Below are 25,621 nucleotides of genomic sequence, written 5' to 3' on the forward strand. Positions count from 1 at the left end.
GAGTGTGAAATGTGTATGTAAGGCTGATCTGTGATGTAAGAGAAGGCAGCTGTGGTACAAGTCCAAAACATTTATTGAAGCACAGTTTCAATACATTAGTAACACTGAACAGTGGTGAGTCTATAGACCAATACATTGCAAACAGAGTAGGGTGGACAGATATGTTCTGTAATGAATGATACAGGCTTTGGCACAGCCTCTCAAGCCTTGGTTTGACATCTTTTGACAGAATCAGTGAGGCTGTGTCCCATATAGTCCACTACTTTTGACAGAATCAGTGAGGCTGTGTCCCATATAGTCCACTACTTTTGACAGAATCAGTGAGGCTGTGTCCCATATAGTCCACTACTTTTGACAGAATCAGTGAAGCTGTGTCCCATATAGTCCACTACTTTTGACAGAATCAGTGAGGCTGTGTCCCATATAGTCCACTACTTTTGACAGAATCAGTGAGGCTGTGTCCCATATAGTCCATTACTTTTGACAGAATCAGTGAGGCTGTGTCCCATATAGTCCACTACTTTTGACAGAATCAGTGAGGCTGTGTCCCATATAGTCCATTACTTTTGACAGAATCAGTGAGGCTGTGTCCCATATAGTCCACTACTTTTGACAGAATCAGTGAGGCTGTGTCCCATATAGTCCATTACTTTTGACAGAATCAGTGAGGCTGTGTCCCATATAGTCCACTACTTTTGACCAGATCCTATAGACCCTAAGTACACTGTATGTCCAGGCTTAAATGCCCAAATAAAGGCTTAATAATGAATACCATCTCGATAAAACATAACTAAAACACCACGTACATTAACACAAAACAAGACAAATGCAATCAGTCGTAAAGGACTTCATCAACACATGTCACAATCCCATCTACTCATACTATGTGGATTATGAGACAATTCTTCATCTACATATCCTGTCTGGACATTCTGTTTACTGTTGTTCACCAGGTCAACTTCCTGGTTCGTGTCAATGTACTTGGTGATTCTATTGTGATTATTACCATAGCAGACTCCTACACACAGTCCTGTGAAATACCAGGGCCAAGGAATTCATGCATTTCTTCTCAATGTCATTTCTGTCTCATGTTTTGTTGGGAGTCAACGTAACTACACTGAGGTGTGACCTGCTGCTGTGGGTGGTCTTTCCTTGAATCTCTTAAAAAAACATTTGTGTGTGTGTGGGGGGGGGGGGGGTCTGGCCCCCGACTGGTGACAGAGAGAAACAGGTAGAGCGAGAAAGACAATTCTTCTGTCTACTAGACAAGCAGAGTCAATGGGTCTTAAAGTAGCTGTCCAGTGAAAATCTAAGCCCACACCATTCTGTTGCTGGGGTAAGCCCACACCATTCTGTTGCTGGGGTAAGCCCACACCATTCTGTTGCTGGGGTAAGCCCACACCATTCTGTTGCTGGGGTAAACCCACACCATTCTGTTGCTGGGGTAAGCCCACACCATTCTGTTGCTGGGGTAAGCCCACACCATTCTGTTGCTGGGGTAAGCCCACACCATTCTGTTGCTGGGGTAAGCCCACACCATTCTGTTACCGGGGTAAGCCCACACCATTCTGTTGCCGGGGTAAGCCCACACCATTCTGTTGCTGGGGTAAGCCCACACCATTCTGTTGCTGGGGTAAGCCCACACCATTCTGTTACTGGGGTAAGCCCACACCATTCTGTTACTGGGGTAAGCCCACACCATTCTGATGCTGGGGTAAGCCCACACCATTCTGTTGCTGGGGTAAGCCCACACCGTTCTGTTGCTGGGGTAAGCCCACACCATTCTGTTACTGGGGTAAGCCCACACCATTCTGATGCTGGGGTAAGCCCACACCATTCTGTTGCTGGGGTAAGCCCACACCATTCTGTTGCTGGGGTAAGCCCACACCATTCCAACACAGACAAGCTGCTTTTTAACTTAATTTTTAAAAAACATTGGAAGGAAAACTATTTCACTCTTACAGGTAAAAATGGCACATTAATCACATTAGATGCATTTATTTCACTCATCTTCACCCCGGAGCAGGGTTGGGGGTGAAGATAATTGAAAATAGATGCCATTATATCCTTTGAATTTGAGTTTACTTTGTGAATTGACTGAACCCAAACCCTGCCCTGGAGCCTATATAATCACAGAATGGTCCTCTCGTCCATCGGGGGGCGCCGTCTGGTCGTGGCAGGCATACGGTAGCGCAGCTCCTTCCAGAAGGCTGAGGAGAGGGGTTTGGAGTGGGAGCCCCTCCAGGTGACGGTGTGTCCTGACTGGGCCAGCAGCCGCAGGGCCTCAGGGAGGGAGTCCAGCTTCAGATCCACCTAAAACGTTTACAGAATAATGTAGTGAATCTTTTGGGGGGGGGGGGGTAGCTCCAGATCCACCTAAAACGTTTACAGAATAATGTAGTGAATCTTTTGGGGGGGGGGGGTAGCTCCAGATCCACCTAAAACGTTTACAGAATAATGTAGTGAATCTTTTGGGGGGGGGTAGCCTTAGTTGTTAGTTGGTGTAACCTTAGTTGTTACACCAAGAGATCCGAACCCTTTGAACAAGATCACTAGGTGTTGTGTTAAGGCTACAATTACTAATTGAGCTTATGTAGCGCTTTTCATTACAAAATAGAATTTCGAAAAAGCACTGAAAACAAACATGCACAACCAATTGTAAAAGTGGAAAAATACAAAGTGTTTCTAGTCAGCTTCGGAAAGGAAAAGTAGTTGAAGCCGTTTCAAAGGAAATGGAATTGTGGGCGTTTTAAAGGAAATGGAGTTGATGCCGTTTGAAAAGTAGTTGAAGCCGTTTTAAAGGAAATGGAATTGAAGCAGAAAGACAGCATGGCACCAGCTCCAGGTCTACCTGTTTATTTAGTTAGATAGACAGCATGGCACCAGCTCCAGGTCTACCTGTTTATTTAGTTAGATAGACAGCATGGCACCAGCTCCAGGTCTACCTGTTTATTTAGTTAGATAGACAGCATGGCACCAGCTCCAGGTCTACCTGTTTATTTAGTTAGATAGACAGCATGGCACCAGCTCCAGGTCTACCTGTTTATTTAGTTAGAAAGACAGCATGGCACCAGCTCCAGGTCTACCTGTTTATTTAGTTAGATAGACAGCATGGCACCAGCTCCAGGTCTACCTGTTTATTTAGTTAGATAGACAGCATGGCATCAGCTCCAGGTCTACCTGTTTATTTAGTTAGATAGACAGCATGGCATCAGCTCCAGGTCTACCTGTTTATTTAGTTAGATAGACAGCATGGCATCAGCTCCAGGTCTACCTGTTTATTTAGTTAGATAGACAGCATGGCACCAGCTCCAGGTCTACCTGTTTATTTAGTTAGATAGACAGCATGGCACCAGCTCCAGGTCTACCTGTTTATTTAGTTAGACAGCATGGCACCAGCTCCAGGTCTACCTGTTTATTTAGTTAGATAGACAGCATGGCACCAGCTCCAGGTCTACCTGTTTATTTAGTTAGATAGACAGCATGGCACCAGCTCCAGGTCTACCTGTTTATTTAGTTAGAAAGACAGCATGGCACCAGCTCCAGGTCTACCTGTTTATTTAGTTAGATAGACAGCATGGCATCAGCTCCAGGTCTACCTGTTTATTTAGTTAGATAGACAGCATGGCACCAGCTCCAGGTCTACCTGTTTATTTAGTTAGTTAGACAGCATGGCACCAGCTCCAGGTCTACCTGTTTATTTAGTTAGATAGACAGCATGGCACCAGCTCCAGGTCTACCTGTTTATTTAGTTAGATAGACAACATGGCACCAGCTCCAGGTCTACCTGTTTATTTAGTTAGATAGACAGCATGGCACCAGCTCCAGGTCTACCTGTTTATTTAGTTAGATAGACAGCATGGCATCAGCTCCAGGTCTACCTGTTTATTTAGTTAGATAGACAGCATGGCACCAGCTCCAGGTCTACCTGTTTATTTAGTTAGATAGACAGCATGGCACCAGCTCCAGGTCTACCTGTTTATTTAGTTAGATAGACAGCATGGCATCAGCTCCAGGTCTACCTGTTTATTTAGTTAGATAGACAGCATGGCATCAGCTCCAGGTCTACCTGTTTATTTAGTTAGATAGACAGCATGGCACCAGCTCCAGGTCTACCTGTTTATTTAGTTAGATAGACAGCATGGCATCAGCTCCAGGTCTACCTGTTTATTTAGTTAGATAGACAGCATGGCACCAGCTCCAGGTCTACCTGTTTATTTAGTTAGAAAGACAGCATGGCACCAGCTCCAGGTCTACCTGTTTATTTAGTTAGATAGACAGCATGGCACCAGCTCCAGGTCTACCTGTTTATTTAGTTAGATAGACAGCATGGCACCAGCTCCAGGTCTACCTGTTTATTTAGTTAGATAGACAGCATGGCACCAGCTCCAGGTCTACCTGTTTATTTAGTTAGATAGACAGCATGGCATCAGCTCCAGGTCTACCTGTTTATTTAGTTAGATAGACAGCATGGCACCAGCTCCAGGTCTACCTGTTTATTTAGTTAGATAGACAGCATGGCACCAGCTCCAGGTCTACCTGTTTATTTAGTTAGATAGACAGCATGGCACCAGCTCCAGGTCTACCTGTTTATTTAGTTAGATAGACAGCATGGCACCAGCTCCAGGTCTACCTGTTTATTTAGTTAGAAAGACAGCATGGCACCAGCTCCAGGTCTACCTGTTTATTTAGTTAGATAGACAGCATGGCACCAGCTCCAGGTCTGCCTGTTTATTTAGTTAGATAGACAGCATGGCACCAGCTCCAGGTCTACCTGTTTATTTAGTTAGATAGACAGCATGGCACCAGCTCCAGGTCTACCTGTTTATTTAGTTAGATAGACAGCATGGCACCAGCTCCAGGTCTACCTGTTTATTTAGTTAGAAAGACAGCATGACACCATCTCCAGGTCTACCTGTTTATTTAGTTAGATAGACAGCATGGCATCAGCTCCAGGTCTACCTGTTTATTTAGTTAGATAGACAGCATTGCACCAGCTCCAGGTCTACCTGTTTATTTAGTTAGATAGACAGCATGGCACCAGCTCCAGGTCTACCTGTTTATTTAGTTAGACAGCATGGCACCAGCTCCAGGTCTACCTGTTTATTTAGTTAGAAAGACAGCATGGCACCAGCTCCAGGTCTACCTGTTTATTTAGTTAGATAGACAGCATGGCATCAGCTCCAGGTCTACCTGTTTATTTAGTTAGATAGACAGCATGGCACCAGCTCCAGGTCTACCTGTTTATTTAGTTAGATAGACAGCATGGCACCAGCTCCAGGTCTACCTGTTTATTTAGTTAGATAGACAGCATAGCACCAGCTCCAGGTCTACCTGTTTATTTAGTTAGATAGACAGCATGGCACCAGCTCCAGGTCTACCTGTTTATTTAGTTAGAAAGACAGCATGGCACCAGCTCCAGGTCTACCTGTTTATTTAGTTAGAAAGACAGCATGGCACCAGCTCCAGGTCTACCTGTTTATTTAGTTAGATAGACAGCATGGCACCAGCTCCAGGTCTACCTGTTTATTTAGTTAGACAGCATGGCACCAGCTCCAGGTCTACCTGTTTATTTAGTTAGAAAGACAGCATGGCACCAGCTCCAGGTCTACCTGTTTATTTAGTTAGATAGACAGCATGGCACCAGCTCCAGGTCTACCTGTTTATTTAGTTAGATAGACAGCATGGCACCAGCTCCAGGTCTACCTGTTTATTTAGTTAGATAGACAGCATGGCACCAGCTCCAGGTCTACCTGTTTATTTAGTTAGACAGCATGGCACCAGCTCCAGGTCTACCTGTTTATTTAGTTAGATAGACAGCATGGCACCAGCTCCAGGTCTACCTGTTTATTTAGTTAGATAGACAGCATGGCACCAGCTCCAGGTCTACCTGTTTATTTAGTTAGATAGACAGCATGGCACCAGCTCCAGGTCTACCTGTTTATTTAGTTAAATAGACAGCATGGCACCAGCTCCAGGTCTACCTGTTTATTTAGTTAGATAGACAGCATGGCACCAGCTCCAGGTCTACCTGTTTATTTAGTTAGAAAGACAGCATGGCACCAGCTCCAGGTCTACCTGTTTATTTAGTTAGATAGACAGCATGGCACCAGCTCCAGGTCTACCTGTTTATTTAGTTAGACAGCATGGCACCAGCTCCAGGTCTACCTGTTTATTTAGTTAGATAGACAGCATGGCACCAGCTCCAGGTCTACCTGTTTATTTAGTTAGATAGACAGCATGGCACCAGCTCCAGGTCTACCTGTTTATTTAGTTAGATAGACAGCATGGCACCAGCTCCAGGTCTACCTGTTTATTTAGTTAGATAGACAGCATGGCACCAGCTCCAGGTCTACCTGTTTATTTAGTTAGATAGACAGCATGGCACCAGCTCCAGGTCTACCTGTTTATTTAGTTAGATAGACAGCATTGCACCAGCTCCAGGTCTACCTGTTTATTTAGTTAGATAGACAGCATGGCACCAGCTCCAGGTCTACCTGTTTATTTAGTTAGATAGACAGCATGGCACCAGCTCCAGGTCTACCTGTTTATTTAGTTAGATAGACAGCATGGCACCAGCTCCAGGTCTGCCTGTTTATTTAGTTAGATAGACAGCATGGCACCAGCTCCAGGTCTACCTGTTTATTTAGTTAGATAGACAGCATGGCACCAGCTCCAGGTCTACCTGTTTATTTAGTTAGATAGACAGCATTGCACCAGCTCCAGGTCTACCTGTTTATTTAGTTAGATAGACAGCATGGCACCAGCTCCAGGTCTACCTGTTTATTTAGTTAGATAGACAGCATGGCACCAGCTCCAGGTCTACCTGTTTATTTAGTTAGACAGCATGGCACCAGCTCCAGGTCTACCTGTTTATTTAGTTAGAAAGACAGCATGGCATCAGCTCCAGGTCTACCTGTTTATTTGGGAAATTGATTTGACAGGGACAGCGCACATTCACCAACAAATCATCCCAAATGGCACCCCATTCCCCTTATAGTGCACTACTTTAGACCAGGGCCTATAACACTATATAGGGAATAGGGTGCCATTTGGGACACACACACAAAGCTAATTGTCGTCCATAGGCAGAACTCGTCCTTAGGCATAACTACCTGGCTGTCTGGGGCTGACTCTGTCTGGATGAGGATTAGCCAGGTCTGCCGTTCCACCAGTGCAGCATGGAGCCCAGTGAGCAGACTATACTGGCTGTCCTGCCCTGGGTTCAGCCCCAGACTGCTGGGCACCAGGATCAGTCTCCGGCTCTGCTCTATACACCCCAGCACCGCCTCAGTCACCGCTGGAAACACAGAGCACATACTTTACTGATACATTTACATTTACATTTAAGTCATTTAGCAGACAGATACAGGAACAGAGGTACAGGAACAGATACAGGAACAGAGGTACAGGAACAGATACAGGAACAGGAACAGAGGTACAGGAACAGATACAGGAACAGGAACAGAGGTACAGGAACAGATACAGGAACAGGAACAGATACAGGTACAGGAACAGATACAGGTACAGGAACAGGAACGGGTACAGGAACAGAGGTACAGGAACAGATACAGGTACAGGAAGAACAGGTACAGGTACAGATACAGGTACAGGAACAGAGGTACAGGAACAGGTACAGGTACAGATACAGGTACAGGAACAGGAACGGGTACAGGAACAGATACAGGAACAGAGGTACAGGAACAGATACAGGAACAGATACAGGTACAGGAACAGGAACGGGTACAGGAACAGATACAGGAACAGAGGTACAGGAACAGATACAGGTACAGGAACAGAGGTACAGGAACAGATACAGGAACAGAGGTACAGGAACAGATACAGGAACAGAGGTACAGGAACAGATACAGGTACAGGAAGAACAGGTACAGGAACAGATACAGGTACAGGAACAGAGGTACAGGAACGGGTACAGATACAGGAACAGATACAGGAACAGAGGTACAGGAACAGATACAGGTACAGGAACAGAGGTACAGGAACAGATACAGGAATGGGTACAGATACAGGAACGGGTACAGGAACAGATACAGGAACAGGTACAGGAACAGATACAGGTACAGGAACAGAGGTACAGGAACGGGTACAGATACAGGAACAGATACAGGAACAGAGGTACAGGAACAGATACAGGTACAGGAACAGAGGTACAGGAACAGATACAGGAATGGGTACAGATACAGGAACGGGTACAGGAACAGATACAGGAACAGGAACAGGAACAGATACAGGAACAGGTACAGGAACAGATACAGGTACAGATACAGGAACGGGAACAGGTACAGGAACGTGTACGGGAACGTGTATGGGAACAGGTTCAGGAACAGATACAGGTACAGATACAGGAACGGGAACAGGTACAGGAACAAATACAGGAACAGGAACCTGTACAGGAACAGTAACCTGAACAGGAATAAAAACATGTACAGGAACAGGTACAGATACAGGAATAGGAAGAAAAACGGGTACGGGTACACGTACAGGAACTGGAACGGGAACAGGTATGGGAATGGATATGGGAACTGGTACAGGAACAAGAAGAGGAGCAGGAACCTGAACAGGAGTGCATACAGGAACATGTACAAGAACAAGAACAGGTACAGGAACGATAATGGATACAGGAACAGATACAGAAACAAGAACAAGAACAGGAATGGATACAGGAACAAGAACAGGTACAGGAACAGGTACACATACAGGAACAGGAACGAGAACGGATACAGGAACAGGTACAATAATAAGAACAGGAACGGATACAGGAAGAAGAACAGGTACAGGTACAGGAACAAGAACAGGTACAGGTACAGGTAGAGGAAGATGAACAGGTAGAGGTAGAGGTAGATGAACAGGTAGAGGTAGAGGAACAGGTAGAGGAACAGATACAGGTAGTGGATCAGATACAGGTAGAGGAACAGGTAGAGTAACAGGTACAGGTACAGGTAGATGAACAGGTACAGGTAGATGAACAGGTAGAGGTAGAAGAACAGGTAGAGGTAGAGGAACAGGTAGAGGTAGAGGAACAGGTAGAGGTAGAGGAACAGGTAGAGGTAGATGAACAGGTAGAGGAGCAGGTAGAGGAACAGATACAGGTAGATGAACAGGTAGAGGTAGAGGTAGATGAACAGGTAGAGGTAGAGGGACAGGTAGAGGAACAGGTAGAGGTAGAAGAACAGGTAGATGTAGAGGGACAGGTAGAGGAACAGGTACAGGTAGATGAACAGGTAGAGGAACAGGTACATGTAGAGAAACAGATACAGGTAGTGGAACAGATACAGGTAGAGGAACAGGTAGAGTAACAGGTACAGGTACAGGTGGATGAACAGGTACAGGTAGATGAACAGGTAGAGGTAGAAGAACAGGTAGAGGTAGAGGAACAGGTAGAGGTAGAGGAACAGGTAGAGGTAGAGGAACAGGTAGAGGAACAGGTAGAGGTAGAAGAACAGGTAGAGGAACATGTACAGGTAGATGAAAAGGTAGAGGAACAGGTAGAGGTAGAGGACCATGTAGAGGTAGAGGAACAGGTAGAGGAACAGGTAGAGGAACAGGTAGAGGTAGAGGAACATGTACAGGTAGATGAAAAGGTAGAGGAACAGGTAGAGGTAGAGGAACAGGTAGAGGAACAGGTAGAGGTAGAGGAACAGGTAGAGGTAGAGGAACAGGTAGAGGTAGAGGAACAGGTAGAGGTAGAGCAACAGGTAGAGGTAGAGGAACAGGTAGAGGAACAGGTAGAGGTAAAAGAACAGGTAGAGGTAGAGGAACATGTACAGGTAGATGAAAAGGTAGAGGAACAGGTAGAGGACCATGTAGAGGTAGAGGAACAGGTAGAGGTAGAGGAACAGGTAGAGGAACAGGTAGAGGTAGAAGAACAGGTAGAGGTAGAGGAACAGGTACAGGTAGATGAACAGGTAGAGGAACAGGTAGAGGAACAGGTAGAGGTAGATGAACAGGTAGAGGTAGTGGAACAGGTAGAGGTAGAAGAACAGGTAGAGGTAGAGGAACAGGTACAGGTAGATGAACAGGTAGAGGAACAGGTAGAGGAACAGGTAGAGGTAGAAGAACAGGTAGAGGTAGAAGAACAGGTAGAGGTAGAAGAACAGGTAGAGGTAGAGGAACAGGTACAGGTAGATGAACAGGTAGAGGAACAGGTAGAGGTAGAGGAACAGGTAGAGGTAGAAGAACAGGTAGAGGTAGAGGAACAGGTACAGGTAGATGAACAGGTAGAGGAACAGGTAGAGGACCAGGTAGAGGTAGAGGAACAGGTAGAGGAACAGGTAGAGGTAGAGGACCAGGTAGAGGTAGATGAACAGGTAGAGGAACAGGTAGAGGTAGAAGAACAGGTAGAGGTAGAAGAACAGGTAGAGGTAGATGGACAGGTAGAGGAACAGGTAGAGGTAGAAGAACAGGTAGAGGTAGTGGAACAGGTAGAGGTAGAAGAACAGGTAGAGGTAGAGGAACAGGTACAGGTAGTGGAACAGGTAGAGGTAGAGGAACAGGTAAAGGTAGAAGAACAGGTAGAGGTAGAGGAACAGGTAGAGGTAGAAGAACAGGTAGAGGTAGATGGACAGGTAGAAGAACAGGTAGAGGTAGAAGAACAGGTAGAGGTAGAAGAACAGGTAGAGGTAGATGGACAGGTAGAAGAACAGGTAGAGGTAGAAGAACAGGTAGAGGTAGAAGAACAGGTAGAGGTAGATGGACAGGTAGAAGAACAGGTAGAGGTAGATGGACAGGTAGAAGAACAGGTAGAGGTAGAAGAACAGGTAGAGGTAGAAGAACAGGTAGAGGTAGATGGACAGGTAGAAGAACAGGTAGAGGTAGAAGAACAGGTAGAGGTAGAAGAACAGGTAGAGGTAGTGGAACAGGTAGAGGTAGAAGAACAGGTAGAGGTAGAGGAACAGGTACAGGTAGTGGAACAGGTAGAGGTAGAGGAACAGGTAAAGGTAGAAGAACAGGTAGAGGTAGAGGAACAGGTAGAGGTAGAAGAACAGGTAGATGTAGAGGAACAGGTAGAGGAACAGGTACAGGTAGATGAACAGGTACAGGAACAGGTTGAGGTAGAGGCACAGGTAGAGGTAGAGGAACATACAGGTAGATTAACAGGTAGAGGTAGAGGACCAGGTGCAGGTAGTGGAACAGGTAGAGGAACAGGTAGAGGTAGAGGAACAGGTAGAGGTAGAAGAACAGGTAGAGGAACAGGTAGAGGTAGAGGAACAGGTAGAGGAACAGTGCATACACACACACACACACACACACACACACACACACACACACACACACACACACACACACACACACACACACCAGTATGAGGAGGAATGTGAGGACAGTGGACTGACTCACCCTCCCCAGGAAGCACGTCACGGTCGTAGAGACACAGGCTGTAACCATACTCCCCCTCCAGCACCTCCTCCACCTGACGCCTGTCCTCCTCACTGACACCTGACTCTGTGTCACTCTTATAACACAACACATAGGCATCGTAACGCTTCCCATCTGAAACACACCATTCAGGCAAGTTATAACACAGAACATAGACAATGTAACACAGCACATAGGCATTATAACACTGTACATAGGCATTATAACACAGCACATAGGCATTATAACACAGCACATAGGCATTATAACACAGCACATAGGCATTATAACACAGGACATAGGCATTATAACACAGCACATAGGCATTATAACACAGCACATAGGCATTATAACACAGCAGATAGGCATTATAACACAGTACATATGCATTATAACACAGTACATATACATTATAACACAGCACATAGGCATTATAACACAGCAGATAGGCATTATAACACAGTAAATAGGCATTATAACACAGTACTTAGGTGTTGTTACACATCCCATTTGAAACGAACACAATTCATCCAAATCATGTGGTGAAACACGATCTACAACAAGACTGTTTGCATGAGACATTGGCATGTTTGGCGTTAGGTGTTATTCTCACCAGAGACGTTGTGATGATGCCAACCCAGATCATCTCTGAGAAATAGAATGATGTCCACCTTCAGCTTGACATAGACAACAGTCACCACCACCACCGTTACGACAAAGACCCCCACTATACCCAGCACCAGGAAGTGGAACTGGGGTAGACCTAAAGGGTGACATGAAATACACACACACACACACACACACACACACACACACACACACACACACACACACACACACACACACACACACACACACACACACACACACACGGTTATATCAAACCGCTGTTACTGTACAGCAGAAAGAGAAACTGGAGAGAAAAACAAATCACAGAAAATCATCATCATTTCACACAGAAGTGATCATAATATATTCTTAATTAAATGTCATGGTAACCTAAGAGCAGAATAGATAATATCTTCTTGATTAAATGTCATGGTAGCCTAAGAGCAGAATAGATAATATATTATTGATTAAATGTCATGGTAACCTAAGAGCAGTATAGATCATATATTATTGATTAAATGTCATGGTAACCTAAGAGCAGGAGAGATAATATCTTCTTGATTAAATGTCATGGTAACCTAAGAGCAGAAGAGATAATATCTTCTTGATTAAATGTCATGGTAACCTAAGAGCATAAGAGATAATATCTTATTGATTAAATGTCATGGTAACCTAAGAGCAGAAGAGATAATATCTTCTTGATTAAATGTCATGGTAACCTAAGAGCAGAAGAGATAATATCTTCTTGATTAAATGTCATGGTAACCTAAGAGCAGAAGAGATAATATCTTATTGATTAAATGTCATGGTAACCTAAGAGCATAAGAGATAATATCTTATTGATTAAATGTCATGGTAACCTAAGAGCAGAAGAGATAATATCTTCTTGATTAAATGTCATGATAACCTAAGAGCAGAAGAGATAATATCTTCTTGATTAAATGTCATGGTAACCTAAGAGCAGAAGAGAGGATTCTGTGAAATGACCAGTAGAGTTTGATAAAGGCAGACTCTGTAATATTTTTTAATGATTGTAAAGCTAAGATGTCCCTTTAAGAGGCTGCTTGACTTACTCTTCTGTTTGAAGGTGATGGAGACCTTGGAGTTCCCAGATGAAGAATCCACTTGACAGGTGTATGTGTTCCTCAGCTGCTCCTCTGACACCTGCCTGATCACCAGCGATGCCTGGTCATCCTCTCTGGAGAAAACAGTCAAGTGTGTTATGTTAAGTGATTTAAAATAGTATTTGAATCCAGCTCTGTTCTGTAGTGAGTGTACTCACTGTGAAACGTTATAAAACACTGGTAGGGTCTTCTGGTTATTCTTCACAAAAGATCTGTTTTCCATCCAGTATAATTGGTCATATTCAGAGGTCAGGACAGCCCTGCAGACCACCACCATAGTAGATCCTGGAGAAAACACATAACATTCACTAACACTTTGCTAGCTACCGCTCATAGAGTGCCGTGTATAAAGTCAGACAGCCTCAGCCACTCCCTGTCACCAAAGGAGTACCCCAAGGCTCAATCCTAGGCCCCACGCTCTTTACATCAACAAATATATGTTTTTTGATCAGTTTAATAACATGCTTAGGGAATGTGACTTTGGGAAAGAGGTCATCTTAATGGGAGATTTTAACATTAATTATGAAGACAAGTCTGTAGGAAAACCCTCAAACGGATCACTAATACCTTTGACCTTACACAGCTAGTTAAAGGGCCAACCAGGGTGACTTGTTGCTCTAAAACACAGATTGATTTGGTGCTCAGTAATAAACCAGAGAGTGACTACATCATTCAATATGGTTACTGGGCTATCTGATCATAATCTGACACTTATAGCCAGAAAGCTGTCTAAGAGCAGGTTTAACCTCTCTACTGTTAGAAAGCCGGATCAACTAAGAATACCTAAGAGTGAATTAAACTATTTTGAAAACGCAATTAAGGGAATTAACTGGAATGATCTCTTGTCCAATACAGACGTGGAAGCTGATAGTCAGGTTTTTCTATCCACAATCCAGACTACAATAAATGGTTTCCTAAAGAAAATCAAATCCAAACTTGGCCAAAAGAAAACTATTCCTTGGCTAAATGGAGAAATCTGGAAATTGATGAAAGAAAGAGATTATGCTCTAAAATTAGCCCTAAGATCCAAATTGGAGCATGACAGATGTAGGTTTACCATGTTGAGAAATAAGGTGATGAAAGAAATAAGACAGGCCAAGGCAAACGTTTTTATTAACATAATTGGTGAAGCAAAGGGAAATTCTAAATTCATTTGGGAGAATCTACAAAAGTTAACAGGGAAATACCATAGTAACACTGCAAAAAGACTATAAATCATGGTGAATAACAATCTAACACAGGATGCAGTTGAAATAGCAATAGCCTTCAATTCCTACTTTATTAACTCTGTTAGGTACTGACACAGAACCCCTCCACTGGTTTCTTGGGCTCAGTGCTAGTGAATGACGCTCAACCTGTCTTCATCATAAGGGAGGTTTCTGAGTCAAAGGTGAACAAGGTGATTAGCTCACTAAAGAACTCTAAAGTCAAAGATGTATTTGGGCTGGACTCTACCTTTCTTAAAAACTACAAAGAGTCACTCATTGGCCCCATTACTAAGGTCACCAACACATCTATTGGTCTCGGTGTTTTTCCAAGGGTATGGAAGTCGGCCATAATAACGTCCATCTTTAAATGGGGCGACCCTGCTGACGTGAGTAACTACAGGCCCATTAGTATACTACCTGTGCTGTCGAAGGTTGTTGAAAAGTGTGTAGCAGAACAACTGATTGCCCACCTCAAAACAGCCACATTACACTCCATGCAGTTTGGCTTCAGAGCGAAACACTCCACAGAAACGGCCAACTGCTTTCTTCTGGAAAATGTGAAGTCAAAGATGGACAAAGGGGGCGTTGTTGGGGCTGTGTTTCTGGACCTAAAGGAAGGCTTTTGATACTGTTAACCATGAGATTCTCATCACAAAATTACCAAGTTCAACTTTTCCCCCGATGCCTTGAGATGGATGAAATCATACCTTGAAGGCAGAACTCAGTGTGTCAGAGTGAGCAATGAGCTGTCGTCCACTCTTAGCTATGATGTGGGCGTGCCCCAAGGGTCAATACTGGGGCCCCTCCTGTTCAGCCTGTACATTAATGATCTGCCTTCTGTCTGTACTGGGTCTGAAGTTCAAATGTATGCAGATGATACAGTGATATATGTGCATGCTTAGAGCAAACAACAAGCTGCACAAGAACACACTACTGTAATGGTCCAGGTTACAAAGTGTCTCAGTGACATGCATTTGCATCTCAATGTGAAAAAAACTGTTTGCATGTTCTTTACAAAGAGGACAACAGATGCTACTGAGCCAGATGTCTATGTGTCAGGGGAGAAGCTCCAGGTGGTATCTGATTTTAAGTACCTTGGCATCATACTTGATTCCAACCTCTCTTTTAAAAGCATGTGAAAAAGGTCATTCAGACAACCAAATTCAACCTAGCTAATTTCCGATTCATACGAAATTGTTTGACTACAGAGGTAGCCAAACTGTACTTCAAATCTATGATACTCCCCACTTAACATACTGCTTGACTAGTTGGGCCCAAGCTTGCTGTACACCATTAAAACCTATTCAGTCTGTCTGCAAACTGGCTCTCAAAGTGCTTGATAGGAAGCCCAATAGCTATCATCACTGTTACATCCTCAGAAAGCATGAGCTCCTGAGTTGGGGAAATCTTGTGCAGTACACTGACGCATGTCTTGTATTCAAGATCCTAAATGGCCTGGGTCTCCCTCCACTCAGTACTTTTGTTAAACTGAAAACCCAAACAAATGGCAAGCAGATCCACAAGGTCTGCCATGAGAGGTGACTGTATAGTTCCCTTAAGGAAAAGCACCTTTAGTAAATCCGCTTTCTCTGTGAGAGCTTCCCATGTCTGGAATACACTGCCATCAGACACACATAACTGCACCACCTATCACACTTTCACAAAATGTATGAATACATGGCTAAAGGTCAATGAGATTTGTGATCATAATCCCTAGCTGTGTATTTCCGCATCCATGTTGTATGTTGTCTGTAGCTTGTGAAGTGTGGAAACACTTTGTTGCTTTTATGAATTTTGTCTTGCTGCTTTTTGTTCTATGTTGCTCTGTCTGCATGCTACGTCTTGCTTGTCCTATGTTGCTCTGTCTGTATGCTATGTCTTACTTGTCCTATGTTGCTCTGCGTGTGCTCACTGCTCAATGATTGTCTATATTGTAATTGTTTTTAATGACCTGCCCAGGGACTGCAGTTGAAAATTAGCCGGCTGGCTAAAACCGGCACTTTTACTAAAACGTTGATTAATGTGCTCTGTCCCTGTAAAAATAAAATAAACTCAAACTCAAATCGGAGGGCCAGTTGTCCAGACCTCTGGCAGTCTCTATGTGGGGTGCCACACCGGGTTCATCACCCTCGGGCCAACTCTCATCATTTCTCTGTATACCTCCAGATGAGCTTCAACTCACTGGCTCCAACAGGTTATCTACAAGTCTCTGTGCATCACTACTCTGGAGGTAAAGCCCTGCCTTATCAAAGCCTCCTTCACTCATGCTGCCAAACAGACCCTCGTCAAACTGACTCGATCCTGGACTTCGGTGATGTCATCTATAAAATAGCTCACCATAGGTGCACCCACTCGTAGCACGCGCTCCAGGAGGTATATCTCACTGGTCAGTGCCCCCCAAAGCCAATTCCTCTTTTGGTTGTCTTTCCTTCCAGTTCTCTGCTGCCCATGACTGGAACGTAGCACGCGCTCCAGGAGGTATATCTCACTGCAAAAATCCCTGAAGCTGGAGACTCACATCTCCTTCACTAGCTTTAAGCACCAGCTGTCAGAGCAGCTCACAGATCACCGCACCTGTACATAGCCCATCTGTAAACAGCCCATATGTCTACCTACGTCATCCCCATACTGTATTTATTTATTTGGCTCCTTTGCACCCCAGTATCTCTACTTGCACATTCATCTTCTGCACATCTACCATTCCAGTGTTTAAATGCTATATTGTTATTACTTTGCCACCATGGCCTATTTATTTCCTTAACTTACCTCATTTGCACTCACTGTATATAGACTTTTTGTTTTCTTTTGTATTATTGACTGTATGTTTTGTTTATTCCATGTGTAACTCTGTGTTGTTGTACGTGTCGAATTGCTAAGCTTTATCTTGGCCAGAATCACAGTTGCAAATGAGAACTTGTTCTCAACTAGCCTACCTGGTTAAATAAAGGTGAAATAAAATAAATAAATAAACAAAATATTTGTTTTCGCATACATCCTTTCTGAATTTAAAAGTAATCCTCGAAGTAATCATCATGTTTTTCAAAAGTATCTGTAATCTGATGACAATTATAATTATTTATTTTTTGCTGGTAAAGTAATAGATTACAGTTTAAAAAAAAATTGTAATCCGTTACTCCCCAACCCTGCACACACATTCACACACACGTGACAGTAAAGACACTAATTGACACCCATACAGATAGGTAGAGAGGAACTCACCCATATCTACTTCAATAACCTCCCCATCCCGAGGTTCGATGATCTTTAGCATAACCAGGGAACTTCCTGTACAATACAATAATATCACTGTATTCAAAACTCAAATATCACTGTATTCAAAACTCAAATATCACTGTATTCAAAACTCAAATATCACTGTATTCAAAGCTCAAATATCACTGTATTCAAAGCTCAAATATCACTGTATTCAAAACTCAAATATCACTGTAGCTGAAACAGAAATATCACTGTAGCTGAAACAGAAATATCACTGTAGCTGAAACAGAAATATCACTGTAGCTGAAACAGAAATATCACTGTAGCTGAAACAGAAATATCACTAACTGAAACAGAAATATCACTGTAGCTGAAACAGAAATATCACTGTAGCTGAAACAGAAATATCACTGTAGCTGAAACAGAAATATCACTGTAACTGAAACAGAAATATCACTGTAGCTGAAACAGAAATATCACTGTAGCTGAAACAGAAATATCACTGTCGCTGAAACAGAAATATCACTGTAACTGAAACAGAAATATCACTGTAGCTGAAACAGAAATATCACTGTTGCTGGAACAGAAATATGAATGTAGCTGAAACACAAACATGAATGTAGTTAAAAGAAACTCTTTCTATAAATAGTTTTGAACAGAATAAAGCATCAATATGGACATAAGTTCCAGATCCTTGTTCTTGCATTGTCTTTAGCCTTCCCCTATAACAGGTTCAGATCCACCAAACGTGAAATACATCTTAATTGACAAATACATTTCAAGGTATCTTTGAAACAAAATATCACTGAAGCTCCAAAACCATACAGCAGGATTGGGGTCAGATTCCATTTCAATTCCAGTGATTCAGAATATACACTGAAACTAATTCTCTTCAATTACTCTTTCAATTAATAAACATTTGAAATTGGAATTGGATTCACTTTCTGAATTTTACTGAAATATCAAATGTATCCCAACCCTGATATCCAGTACTGTCCAGTAACTTCTTACCTTCAACTGTCAAACTTCATGGTTCTGGACAAGGTAAACACCTGTCCATCATGGAGGTTTGAGTTGAATGTGTAGTATGAAGTGCAGGTATAGTAACCATTGTCACTTTCAGAAGCACTCGTCAGGTACCCACTGAAAACAGAATATCGCCAAAGTCAGAGGGTAACTCTGTGTCACAGTTCTACAATGCATTAATCAAGACACAGACAAATACATTTGAAAGGTAATACAACAGGTAATACACAGGTAATACACAGGTAATACACAGGTAATACACAGGTAATACACAGGTAATACACAGGTAATACACAGGTAATACACAGGTAATACACAGGTAATACACAGACAATAACAGGTAAGACACAGATAATACACAGGCAATAACAGGCAATAACACGTAATAAACAGGCAATATCAGGTAAAACAGATATACTATACAGGTAATAACAGGCAATAACAGGTAATAACAGGCGATAACAGGTAATAAACAGGCAATAACAGGTAATAACAGGCAATAACAGGTAAAACAGATATACTATACAGGCAATAACAGGCAATAACAGGCAATAACAGGCAATAACAGGCAATAACAGGTAATAACAGGTAATAACAGGCAATAATAGGCAATAACAGGTAATAACAGGCAATAACAGGCAATAACAGGCAATAACAGGCAATAACAGGCAATAACAGGCAATAACAGGTAATAACAGGTAATAACAGGCAATAATAGGCAATAACAGGTAATAACAGGCGATAACAGGTAATAAACAGGCAATGACAGGTAATAAACAGGTAATAACAGGTAATAACAGGCAATAACAGGCAATAACAGGCAATAACAGGCAATAACAGGCAATAACAGGCAATAAACAGGCAATAACAGGTAATAACAGGTAATAACAGGCGATAACAGGTAATAAACAGGCAATAACAGGTAAGACACAGGCAATAACAGGCAATAACAGGCAATAACAGGTAATAAACAGGCAATAACAGGTAATAACAGGCAATAACAGGCAATAACAGGCAATAACAGGCAATAACAGGCAATAACAGGCAATAACAGGTAATAAACAGGCAATAACAGGTAATAACAGGCAATAACAGGCAATAACAGGCAATAACAGGCAATAACAGGCAATAACAGGCAATAACAGGTAATAAACAGGCAATAACAGGTAATAACAGGCAATAACAGGTAATAACAGGCGATAACAGGTAATAAACAGGCAATAACAGGTAATAACAGGCAATAACAGGCAATAACAGGCAATGACAGGTAATAAACAGGTAATAACAGGTAATAACAGGCAATAACAGGCAATAACAGGCAATAACAGGCAATAACAGGCAATAACAGGTAATAACAGGCAATAATAGGCAATAACAGGTAATAACAGGCAATAACAGGTAATAAACAGGCAATAACAGGTAATAAACAGGCAATAATAGGCAATAACAGGTAATAACAGGCGATAACAGGTAATAAACAGGCAATAACAGGTAATAACAGGCAATAACAGGTAATAACAGGCGATAACAGGTAATAAACAGGCAATAACAGGTAAGACACAGATAATACACAGGCAATAACAGGTAATAACAGGTAATAACAGGTAATAAACAGGCAATATACAGGTCATAACAGGCAATAACAGGTAATAAACAGGCAATAACAGGTAATACACAGGTAATAACAGGCAATGACAGGTAATAACAGGCAATGACAGGTAATAAACAGGCAATAACAGGTAATAACAGGCAATAACAGGCAATGACAGGTAATAACAGGTAATAACAGGTAATGAACAGGTAATAACAGGCAATAACAGGCAATGACAGGTAATAACAGGTAATAACAGGCAATAACAGGTAATAACAGGTAATAACAGGTAATAACAGGCAATAACAGGTAATAAACAGGCAATAACAGGTAATACACAGGCAATAACAGGCAATGACAGGTAATGAACAGGTAATAACAGGCAATAACAGGCAATGACAGGTAATAACAGGTAATAACAGGCAATAACAGGTAATAAACAGGCAATAACAGGTAATACACAGGCAATAACAGGTAATAAACAGGTAACAAACAGGTAATACCAGGCAATAACAGGTAATACACAGGTAACAAACAGGTAATACCAGGCAATAACAGGTAATAACAGGTAATAAACAGGTAACAAACAGGTAATGAACAGGTAATAAACAGGCAATAACAGGTAATAAACAGGCAATAACAGGTAATACACAGGCAATAACAGGTAATACACAGGTAACAAACAGGTAATACCAGGTAATAAACAGGCAATAACAGGTAATACACAGGTAATAACAGGTAAGACACATAATACACAGGGAGGTTTTCCTAGCCACCATGCTTCTACATTTGCATTGCTTGCTGCTTGGGGTTTTAGACTTGGTTTCTGTATGAGCACTTTGTCACATCTGCTGATGTAAAAAGGACTTTATAAATAAATGTGATTAATAAACAGGTAAGCACCTGGTCATCACCTGGTAATCACCTGGTAATCACCTGGTAATCAACTGGTAATCACCTGGTAATCAACTGGTAATCACCTGGTAATCATCTGGTAATCAACTGGTAATAAACAGGTAATACAATGCCAGTGTCTATCGATGCTAATCACATAACAGAGTTGTGAGAGTTTTGCTGCACCATCCATGACTGGTGAACTAAATCGTTGATGCTGGTCCCTATGCTAGTGAGGACACCCACTCAGGCCAGGGGAAAAACATGATATAACAGGGAAACACCCTGTGGCTTTTGGTCTCGTGGAAAAAAATCTACAGACTTTTCAAAAGCACCTTGCCAACGGCTAGAGGGAAAACTCACCTCTTCAAGCACATGTAATGACGCATGTTTTTAGTTTTAGCCAAAGGCAAGTAAGAAGAACTAGTGGAAACTCAACATCAGTGGATATTTACTACTACTTTGTCATCTGCTGGGGGGGGGGGGGGGGGGTGAAGAAAAGAAGAGGTCATACCTTGTACCACGTATAATTATGTTTTGTGAAGTTTTGTGGGACGCTGTTTGACGTGCAGGTTAACTTTTCACAGGACTGTCTCAGATAGCACGTGACTGAATACGCAGTCATATCTGTGTAACACTGGCCAGAGAACACTGTGACGTTAAACCACTCTGTCCTCAGGGGCTGGCCACTGGCGTTGCTGAAACAGTCCAGAGAGAGAGAGATGACCATTAATCAACCAATCAATCAATCACATCATCAACCATTCAATCAGTCAATGAATCAACGCATCAACAGAATGACGCATAAAATACATCAGAGGGAAGGACAAAACAATTAAAGAACAAAAGCATGATTGATAAAACGGACAATAAAAGGCCAACTATATTTGTAAGAGACAGACACTTACAGTAGTGAGCAGGAGTAGAACCCCTGTTGGTTGGGAGAGACCCTCAGGATGACGAGAGTGTCTTCAGACATCCACACCGCAGGCTCCTGGAGCTCCCCAGGCCCAGAGTGGTTGCTCCATGCCAGGGTCAGGATCCCCTCCCTGTGCCCTGCCATGCTGGTCCGCAGTGAGCACTGTAGCACTGCCATCTCTCCCTCCCGGACACCAACAGGCTTATGTGAAGATGGAGGAGAGTCACATAACGCACAGCCTCCTCTGAACAGCTCTGTGGGAAGAACATCCAAGATAGACCGTCTCAGTGGAGGACGGAGAGCACCTTATTCCCTATATAGTGCACTACTTTTGACCAGGGTCCATGGCACCCTATTCCCTATATAGTGCACTACTTTTGACCAGGGTCCATGGCACCCTATTCTCTATAAATAGTGCACTACTTTAGATCAGGGCTCCCCATTGGGCTATGGTCAAGAGTAGTGCATTATGTAGGGTAGCCTAAATGTATTGTACAAATATTTTATGTGGTACAAATAAACATTTTACACCAACATTAAAATTGCTATGGGGGTGCTCAATAGTACAACAATTAAGCGATGAAAGGTTTGTTGTATGAATGGTCTTTTTGGTTGGTTATCAGCAGTTTCTAGAGCAGGATACTCATCATGTGTTACTTATAATACATGTTGTGACCTGCTCATTCTAACAAACCTTTGGTTGCAGAGAGTACGAGGAACATAAACAGTGGGGTCATCTTCGCCATGTTCTTAATTCACACACCGAAAAACACACAGAGAGAGAAAGTCAGTTGGTGAAAAACTCCCAGAACCCCAAGTCTTAAATAATATATTGAAAAAAATGACAGCAGAGAAACTTAAGCGAACATTTCATGAAAGTTAAATTATAAACAGGTACTACCAGATCAGCATAATTGTATTATGTTATAGAAAGCTGCACGACTATAGATAGAATAAGAATAACCTACAATACAATAACATTCAGTAAAGGAATTAATAACTTACTCAGCTGTGAGTGTGGAGGTAAATTCCAAGATTATATTGTGTATTTTCGCAGACCATTAACAGAAACTGAGGTAATGCTTTCTGTTCTAGGCTACTTCCCTTTAAACTTTAGAATAGCAGTTTCGTTCTCGGTATGAACTGGAATTTCGATTTTAATATATTATATTTCACATGACTCCTCCTATAATCTATAGTGAAATGGGCCGAGTGAATAAAGCTCGTGACTCCGTTTAGTGGCCTAGTTGCATGCTATCTATCCACTGATGAAGACTTAGTCTACTGACTGGAAGATAACAAAGTGAAACTGTGATTCTAGTGCCATTGTAGGTGCTATATACAGACTTGACAAGGCGTTACACAATACTTGTGGTTTCCCAGAAATCCTGGTGTTTCTAGGATATTGGCGCCACCTTCTTTCTGTGTGTGAGGAGAGCAGACCGCGACACTAGCTAGATGTACGTCTAATTGGCGACAGATTTTCATGATAATATTGAAAAAATCCAGATAAAGAGAATATGCGCACTTCCCCACCAGTGGTGTTTCCACTAAACTGACTTGTTTAGGATAAAACATCTGCATGTGATGACGTAGTGCACACAAAATGCTGTTTTTCCTTCAAATGTGCAGGTACCGAATAAAATCTAGAGTTCAATGTGTTTGTATCACATTTTCAACTCCACCAACAGTTTCGCCAAAACTAGCATAAAATAGCAAATGTGCCTACTCCGTTCTTGGCACAAGCGCTCAAGTCAACCGTTTGCAGATAAAGTGCGGGTAGGCTGTGCAGGCAGGCTAGTGAGTTTACATGAGATAGTTATGATTAAGACGGAGTATTGTTATTCGTCAAACAGCAGTCAAGCATCGATCATCATGTTTTGTTAGACTTCAGTGCAGTTCTGGACATTATCATCATAGTCTGCAGCTGAAAAAGTGTATTTGTTATGGCATAACATCCTATCGTGGATCGAGTCACCTTTAATTAGCGTAATAAAGAAAATCCCCATAAAAATCCATACTTTTTAAACTAGAGATACTGAATGAAAATGACCCCACCAGTGGTGTTTCCACCAACATGACTTGTGGATGAAAATCTGTGCGTTTTCATGTATCTAATAAAAATCTAAAGTTCAATGTGTTTCCATCCCATTTTCAACTCAACATATAGTTTTGTCACAAAAACTGGAGTTAAATAGCTTTCAGTATGTGCATACTCTGGTCTTGACCCGTGCGCTCTAGCCAACAGCTCGGGCTGGCTAGGCAGGTCGGCTACATGATGAGGTTGTTGAGGATCAAAGCAAGAATATTTGTATTTGTCAAACGGAAGTCAAACTGAATCAGACCCTGTGAAATTAATCGTAATTGATTTCATCTGTAGCCTAATAAACTGCGTGCTTTCTCTACTACGTCATAATGGGAGGACGACACAAGTCATAGTTGACACCATTTACTTTAATATGATGGTTATTATATCAATATTGGCTCATAAAAGTGTTTCCATAACATTTCTCTCATAATTAATTTTACTGACAGGAAAAGATCCCACCTTGTCTAGCATTTGTTTTTGTGGACATTTGGAATGTTTACAAAAAAAATGTTTCCATCAGGTCTGTAATTATTTTTTAAATGTAGTCTACTTAATTCTCATAAAAAGTTTGGATGGAAACCTGGTTAGTGATAGTAAACTAATACAATAGATGACCAAAAGTATGTGGACACCTGCTCATTCCATAATTATGGGCATTAATACGGAGTTGGTTCCCCTTTGCTGCTATAACAGCCTCCACTCTAATGGGAAGGCTTTCCACTAGATGTTGAAACATTGCTGCGGGGACTTGCTTCCATTATAGCATTACTGAGGACGGGCACTGGTGTTGGTTAATTAGGACTGGTTCACAGTCGGTATTCCAACTAATCTCAAAAGTGGTCAATGGGGTTGAGGTCAGGGCGCTATGCAGGCCAGTCAAGTTCTTCCACACCGATCTCGAAAAAACAATTTCTGTATGGACCTCGCTTTGTGCATGGGGGCATTGTCATGCTGAAACAGGAAAGGGCCTTCCCCAAACTGTTGCCACAAAGATGGAAGCACATCCATTATTCCTCTCCCACTAAACTTTACAGCCAAACCCAGATTAGTCCGTCGGACTGCCAGATGGTGAAGCCTGATTCGTCAGTCCAGAGAACGTGTTTCCACTGCTCCAGTCCAATGGCGGCGAACTTTACACCACTCCAGCCGACACTTGGCATTGCGCATGGTGATCTTAGGCTTGTGTGCGGCTGCTTGACCATGGAAACCCATTTCATGAAGCTCCCAACGAACAGTTATTGTGCTGATGTTGCTTCCAGATGCAGTTTGGAACTCAGTAGTGAGTGTTGTAACCGAGGACAGATGATCTTTACGTGCTTCAGAGGTCGGCGGTCACGTTCTGTAAGCTTGTGTGGCCTACCACTTCCCGGCTTAGCTGTTGTTGCTCCTAGACGTTTCCACTTCACAATAACAACAACAGTTGACCAGGGCAGCTCTAGCAGAATAGAAATTTGACAAACTGACTTGTTGGAAAGGTGGCATCCTATGACGGTGCCACGTTGAAAGTCACTGAGCTCTGCAGTAAGGCCATTCTACTGCCAATATTTGTCTATGGAGATTGCATGACGG

General features: G+C 42.5%; 1 protein-coding gene and 1 pseudogene across 1 annotated transcript; one reads left to right on the forward strand and one right to left on the reverse strand.

Moving 5' to 3' along the window:
* Positions 1–55: 55 nt before the first annotated feature.
* LOC135532309 (interleukin-18 receptor 1-like) lies at positions 56–23,301 on the reverse strand (annotated as a pseudogene).
* LOC135532310 (C-type natriuretic peptide 3-like) lies at positions 7,471–10,181 on the forward strand (the record flags this gene model as incomplete). The annotated part of the gene is made up of 4 exons (XM_064959880.1): positions 7,471–7,542; positions 7,702–7,719; positions 9,840–9,908; positions 10,134–10,181. Coding segments are annotated over 4 exons (207 nt in total), but the record flags the coding sequence as incomplete, so codon positions are not given.
* Positions 23,302–25,621: the final 2,320 nt, after the last annotated feature.

This window comes from Oncorhynchus masou, unplaced genomic scaffold, assembly GCF_036934945.1.
Source record: "Oncorhynchus masou masou isolate Uvic2021 unplaced genomic scaffold, UVic_Omas_1.1 unplaced_scaffold_1811, whole genome shotgun sequence".
NCBI lineage: Eukaryota > Metazoa > Chordata > Actinopteri > Salmoniformes > Salmonidae > Oncorhynchus > Oncorhynchus masou.